General features: G+C 48.3%; 2 protein-coding genes across 2 annotated transcripts; both read left to right on the top strand.

Annotated features, from left to right (window-relative positions):
- Positions 1–583: 583 nt before the first annotated feature.
- EDB93DRAFT_1075550 (cytochrome P450) lies at positions 584–2687 on the top strand (the record flags this gene model as incomplete). Its single annotated transcript, XM_041445169.1, has 11 exons — positions 584–785; positions 852–1176; positions 1227–1375; positions 1431–1546; positions 1597–1719; positions 1785–1974; positions 2031–2112; positions 2167–2307; positions 2348–2358; positions 2422–2551; positions 2606–2687. 11 exons carry the CDS (start codon positions 584–586, stop codon positions 2685–2687), a joined length of 1551 nt encoding a protein of 516 aa, XP_041312899.1.
- Positions 2688–4183: 1496 nt separating this feature from the next.
- Positions 4184–6248, top strand: EDB93DRAFT_1118583 (uncharacterized protein). Its single transcript, XM_041448419.1, has 7 exons — positions 4184–4618; positions 4671–4844; positions 4894–4946; positions 4997–5078; positions 5132–5217; positions 5272–6154; positions 6206–6248. The coding sequence occupies exons 1-6, from the start codon at positions 4438–4440 to the stop codon at positions 5941–5943; spliced, it is 1248 nt and encodes a 415-aa protein (XP_041312898.1). The 5' UTR covers positions 4184–4437; the 3' UTR covers positions 5944–6154; positions 6206–6248.
- Positions 6249–6345: the final 97 nt, after the last annotated feature.

The following is a 6345-nucleotide window of genomic DNA, read 5'->3' as shown; positions in this document are numbered from 1 at the left end:
ACCTATACATTCCCACCACATTTGATCTCTATTTTCAACGGCCTTACCTTCTTGACTTTGCCCGCAGTGTACTCTGCTAACGTGGGTATCGGGGATTGGTCGAGAAGACCGAATGCGGAAACAGGTAGTGGGTGTTGCCAGGCGCTATAGTTCTTACATAGATATCTAACGCATTCATGAGAATAACGATTGGATGAATTCAAGTTTGCGTTGGACCGTCTGGACGGTTCATCGGTAATGCCAATAGGCTATTCGACGAACATTACGTGACAATCCTGGCTCGGACGGGGCACAGTGACCCCTACTCGCTTCCTTCTGATCATGGGTAATTAGGGTATCCCCGTCGGTCGAAAGATCAATATTGCTGTAGCTACTCGTGAATATACCCGTATACCGTGCTGACGTCACGGGGTACGGTATGAACACCGAACCTGTAGTACCCGCCATACCCGTGACCGCCATCCCCACACGGTGTGTTGCTTTTGGTGAACATAAATACGAGGTCAGATGTCTATCTCTTATCTGATCATTCACTCTACTCATCCCCGTCCTTGAGTTACTCATTCTCTGATAGTAGTGGACCATGTTGACAATCACTAACTTGAATGTTGCTTGGCTAGAGCTACTATGCTTTGGCGGTGTTACAGTCGCAGTCTATCTGGCAAAGCAGGTGGTCATCAAGAAGAATCCTGGTCCATATCCACCTGGTCCCCGGGGGTGGCCTCTCATTGGCAATATTTTAGATATGCCTCGCAGCAAACCCTGGCTCACATTTACTGAGTGGGGTCAGAAGTATGGCGAGTGGCATCCCTTCTTCCAAAATCACGCATTTTAAAAAATATTTTCTACAGGTGATATCACGCATATCGAGGTTCTGGGTCGGCACATCATTGTGCTGAACTCTGTCAAGACTGCAATAGAAATGATGGACAGTAAAAGCACTTTGTATTCTGACCGTCCTGTGCTTCCTATGGCTGGCGAACTTGTTGGCTGGAAGTACTCTTTGCCTTTTCTTCCTTATGGTCGCAGTTTTCGCCAGCAACGCAAGAAGATACATCGCGTTATCGGCAGTCGCGCCGCAATGGACGTATACAACGAGACTGAAGAGGTTGAGACTCGTCGATTCCTGAAGCGTGTGCTTGCGAAACCTGACCAACTGCAGGATCATATCCGACAGTATGTATTATTCATCTTTGCAATCACACGATCTTGAATTTTGACTATAGCACTGCTGTCGCTGTTGTTCTGCGTATCACTCACGGCTACGAAGTGCAAGAGAACAATGATCCTTGGGTTGATCTTGCAAATCGTGTTACAGAAAATTGCTCGCAGGCCTCGGCTCCCGGTGCCTTTATGGTTGATATTTTACCATTCTGTGAGCTATATTATTCTGACGTTGGCATTGGCTTTCGATAACCTGTCAATTGTAGTGGCAAAGGTCCCCGCGTGGTTCCCAGGTGCTGGCTTCAAACGCATAGCACGTGAATGGCGTGGGACCCTCGAACAGATGGTCTCTACACCCCACAAATTCGTCAAGGACCAGATGGTGACCAGTTTGCAGTTTTGCGATCATTCGTCGAAGTTCAAATTTTACAGGTTGCTGATATCGCCCCTGTGTCTTTTACCTCGAATCTTTTGAAAGGGGGTGATGTATCGGCGGAAGAGGACCACGTCGTAAAATGGTCTGCGTTTTCCATATACGCCGGTGGTTCCGATACGGTTTGTCCCTACTTATCTATATTTCTAATCACCATCTTCTGAAAGTGCTGCGCCTATTTCCTCAGACTATTTCTGCAGTATACTCGCTTTTTCTAGCTATGACACTTTTCCCTGATGTGCAGAAGAAAGCTCAGGCCGAAATAGATGCGGTTGTTGGTCATGACCGTCTTCCCTCCTTCGCCGACCGCGACTCCCTCCCCTATACTAATGCGCTTGTCAAAGAAGTTCTGCGCTGGAATGCTATCTTTCCCACCGGTATGCGGATCTCGTTCATGACATTATTTATGTACCAACGGGTATCTCAATGACAGGCTTCCCCCACTGTGTGGCTGAAGACGATATCCACGACGGATACTATATTCCAAAAGGTTCCTTAGTAATGCCTAACCTTTGGTAGGTGCCCCCTTCGATTGATAAACAAGAATGTAATGCTGTTAATTGCAACAGGTTCATGCTCAACGATCCACGCACATATGCTAACCCCTCACAATTCAATCCTGAACGTTTCTTGGCTAAGGATGGAAAGGAACCTGAGACGGAGCCTTCCACAATGTGCTTCGGCTTCGGTAGACGGCAAGCACAAAATTGGTTCTAAATCTGATCAGAGTACTAACTTTTTCCTCCGCAGTATTTGCCCAGGTGTGTCCAATTCACATCAATTAACTACCGGTATTCTGACATTTGCTTGTTTTTGATGTATAGGTCTCCACCTTGCTGATGCTTCCATTTGGATATCCACTGCGATGTCACTGGCCGTGTTTGATATTTCCAAGGTTGTTGAGAATGGTGTTGAGATCACCCCCGAGGTTGATCCCTTACCAGGTATAGCCAGGTATGTCGGACATCTTGTCACGTACGGGGTAGGTCTGATTTGGCGTATTTCAAGCCACCCCAAACCCTTCAAGTGTTCTATCAAGCCTCGCTCTGCAACTGCCCTTGCACTCATTGAACAACATGCTAACTACTAAGCTAACGATGGTGAGACCGAAGGAACACGCGGGGAGTATCACACATGGCATGCATGTTGTAATTTGTATAGCACAATCTGAAGTTGTGCAATATAATTTTTGGAGTTCGCACAGGGAACCATTCCCCCGCGGAACTTTTGTAGACGCAACGTTAACGAGACTGCGTGTTCATAATATCGACCTTATTCAGCATCTGCAGCCGCCCAACCTTTGCATGTTCACGAAGTCCGAAATACCCTGCTGGTGGTGAGGCTAAGTTTAATATGAAGTAGTGGTTGCTTAGCACCGCGTGGACGTGGGAAGAACCGGTTTATTACCTTGTAGTGGTTGCTCACAGCAGTACCACTGGCCTGCCTGCTCTCAGCATGTCTTCCAAGGTCACCGTAGGAATGTGTTCAAGTTTTCAGTATGCATTGACATCGCGCAATTGCCGTGGGCTACACCATCAGTATGTACCTCATTTCTCTGGGCGTTCCACCTACAAATTTGCGGCCATTAGATCCTGATGGGATTGGTTTGGCGTGACTCCACAGTCGTGCACACTTGTGATCGACGGCGCACGCTTCTTCAGTAGTGCGCGAGGAGGACAAACATGAGCGCGTCGACGTCTCAGACGGCATCGGCATTCTAGTTTAAGCTTGATTCTCTCCAGTGGTATGTCACTACCTATACATAGCACCCAGGCGGTGTCAAGTTCGTAGAACAGCTTGCCTGGGCCAAGCATAACCGGAGTTTGAAACTTGATAAACGAATTGTGACCGTTCGATATCTTGGACCTGTTGGGCGCTCGCCTATTACAACTCGTGGAGTCCAGCAAATTCGGCTCATCGCGAAGTCTAGTTTCAAATGGTGAGATTGCGGTGGAGTAAGGGAGCGGCGGCGAAGGTGAGACCGTATCTCGGTTCGATTTGGCCACAAAGATGGTGATATGCATTGGCAAGGGGTCCACACGAAGGACGCACGAATAAAGCAGGCTGAGATAGCCAAGCTAAGCACCTTTACTGATGCTCCTCAGTGTGGAGGTCGATGCTAGCATCGATGGCATAAATGCAATGGATAGGTTGCGAACACGAAAGTGCCAGGCAACACAGCAGGCCAGGCCAGGCCCTATACGTAGCGCGGTGAGGCATGGAACATCACATCCTATCGTAGCGCCTCACCCCGAGCTAACGCTCAGTCCAGCCGAACCTATTGGACCATGTCAGGGATTCTCGAGCCGGACGCAGCTGGATCTTCATTTTTTCTTTGGCAAGGGAGGTTTCTGGGCACGACTCGAGCATGATGGAGAGTGCCAGACGTGGGACGTGACGTGACCAGTCGCGTATTGTTCAGCAGGTACCAGTATCACACCTTGTGGAGAACGCTTGTGAAGAAATCTTTAAACTGCAGAGCGAGGTTGACATCGTGCGCCGGTTGATATGCTTGCGTGAAAAACCTTCTCACCTGCGAGGGAAGCTGGCAGTTAGAAATGCCGAGACATGGTTTTGTTCCAACGCTGCAGCACGTGCAATATGCACTGGTTTCGCCAACTTTATTTTTACCATTCTGAGAGTCCGACTAGTACTATCTTCCGAAAGTATCATATGCAATACGGTGCAGCCCAAGCCTGGGTTTGGGTCTGTCTTCTAGTCCTGACTCCTAGTTATCAGAGTCATCCCACCTTGGAATACTGACAACTGCCGGTCCTATCTGGAACGCATTGTTAAATTCCTACTACTACTTCAACTCACCTTTTGTCATTGAAGACACAATGTTGGGCCGGCAGTCTCGCGACAGTTTGCATCTTCTTGCCAAGATACCACCAATGCTAGCCTTTAACTTGCAAAAGTTACCCCACAGCCAGTCGACGACGTTAGCGCTGTCGGCTTTCAAGTATATCTTCTTAGTCTTGCTATTCGTTAATTGTCGGTCTTTACCGTTTGCCTGGCACAGTGAGTACGCATTCATTTCTACCAATGATGTCTACAAAATGACTTCTTTGAGTTCGCGTGTTCCTGCCAGTCCTGCGACTCCGTCTCCAGTACTACCTTCTACGACTTCGCATCCTGTTCAAGCCCAAAGAGGTCAGGGCAAAGATTCTTGCCGACTGGGGCGAAGATCTATGTCCAATTGGTGCAAACCCCTTCGAGCTCGTGAGCATTCATCGTAGCTGGACGAGTACGCTTTCATCCAAGTCTCTCATGAATATAAACTCACCTGACTTTAGGTGTGGATGACGTCGATTACAATGGACACCTCAGCAATTCTAGTTACGCGAAGGTAGGTGTTCAGTACATTCAAATAACACAATGATGACAATCTTTTTTCAGGCCCTCGATGCTGCTCGCTTGAAACTGGTTCTGAAAACTGTCCCTGCTTTCGCAAGGAGTGGCGGGTGGATGGCTCTAGGCTGTGCGTCAACTTTACTCCACACATTTCTCAATCAATATTCATTCCACATGTAGCTACTCACTTTCATTTCATTCGAGAAATACCGTTCCTAAGTAGCTACGAGATAAGACTCTCCATCGGGGCATGGGACAATAAATGGGTGAGTTCTTGGTGGTTATAGAATATACGCAGGAAATCATCTAACATGGACAAGATGTTCGTGATTGCTCGCTACATCTCTTTCCCGGGCCCAAAGAACAGGCACAGTGCCACCCATAAACTACAGGTTGACGGGGCAGGTCAGCAACTAGGGACTGGTAATGATAGTGCCAGACCATCAAAGACACCGACAGCATTAGATGACTTCCCTCGAATTCTGCTGAGTACGCCTGCAGAAGACTTGGCCACCCCTGCAACCCCCGGTGATACGACTGAGGCGAACTACAACCTTCAAGCTGAAAAGACAAAAAGGGAAATAGAAGCCCTGGCTGCCGCACAGTCAAAATTGCCTGAACCCGATGGCGCTGTACTTCACTGTGTGGCGATCTCATATATTTGCTTCAAGCACGGCCGCATCACAGTACCTCCTGGCGTTATTCTCCCATGTGAAGGTTTTTCGAAACCTCCCAGTACTAATCCTGCCGCGCCGTTCTCGTCAACAAACCCTCCTCCTCACTGGAAGAAGGCCCAGGCATTGCGTGTCTCTCCATCAGGCAGTATGCCTGCATTTGCAAAATTTCTGAAAGGAGGCTGGCGCGATGTGCCTGAAGACGAGAGGTGGTGGGAAGATGCGTTGAATGGGCCGATAGAAGAGCAGCGAAAGGCAAATCTCGGAGTCCTTGATTCTATCAGGAAAGGGATGGAAGGGGCTAGATCCATTGGCTAGTTGCTGAAAAGAATTCTACATTATTGAAAGGTAGCTTAAAACCACATAACTCATACCTCGTCTCGTCTCAACCCTGTATTCGCGTGAGGCTATAAGACCATCTCAAGGCTTTCTCATTGAAGGCAATCTCACACGCAGATCGTTGCCGCGGAGCACATAGGCCCTTTTCCCATTTGTTGGCCCAAAGTACTCGATTCCGGTCACAGATGTTGTAAGATGCGAACAATATATTGCCAGCTCGACACTGATCTCCGAGAGACAGCCTCGCTGCTGTCGCTTACTTTGCAAAAGCCAACAACTCTAACTCTGTAATTGGTTATGCTATACCTCGTTGCGCGTCTTTGATGAGTTACAGTAAAGCATGGCAGGGCTATGGTTGCATTAGTCGATTGACAGGCAAAC

Source organism: Suillus bovinus (genome assembly GCF_016758785.1).
Source record: "Suillus bovinus strain UH-Sbo-P2 chromosome Unknown EDB93scaffold_3, whole genome shotgun sequence".
Lineage (NCBI taxonomy): Eukaryota > Fungi > Basidiomycota > Agaricomycetes > Boletales > Suillaceae > Suillus > Suillus bovinus.
Note: the sequence above shows the minus strand (reverse complement) of the source record. Positions and strands in the feature narration are given on the sequence as shown.

Bases quoted from the DNA above. Each gene is read 5' to 3' on its own strand.
- EDB93DRAFT_1118583 (XM_041448419.1), top strand. From the start codon at position 4,438: ATGTTGGGCCGGCAGTCTCGCGACAGTTTGCATCTTCTTGCCAAGATA. The intron at 5,079-5,131 runs GTGCGTCAACTT...TTCCACATGTAG, and splicing joins CGGGTGGATGGCTCTAGGCT to CTACTCACTTTCATTTCATT. The intron at 5,218-5,271 runs GTGAGTTCTTGG...AACATGGACAAG, and splicing joins GGGCATGGGACAATAAATGG to ATGTTCGTGATTGCTCGCTA.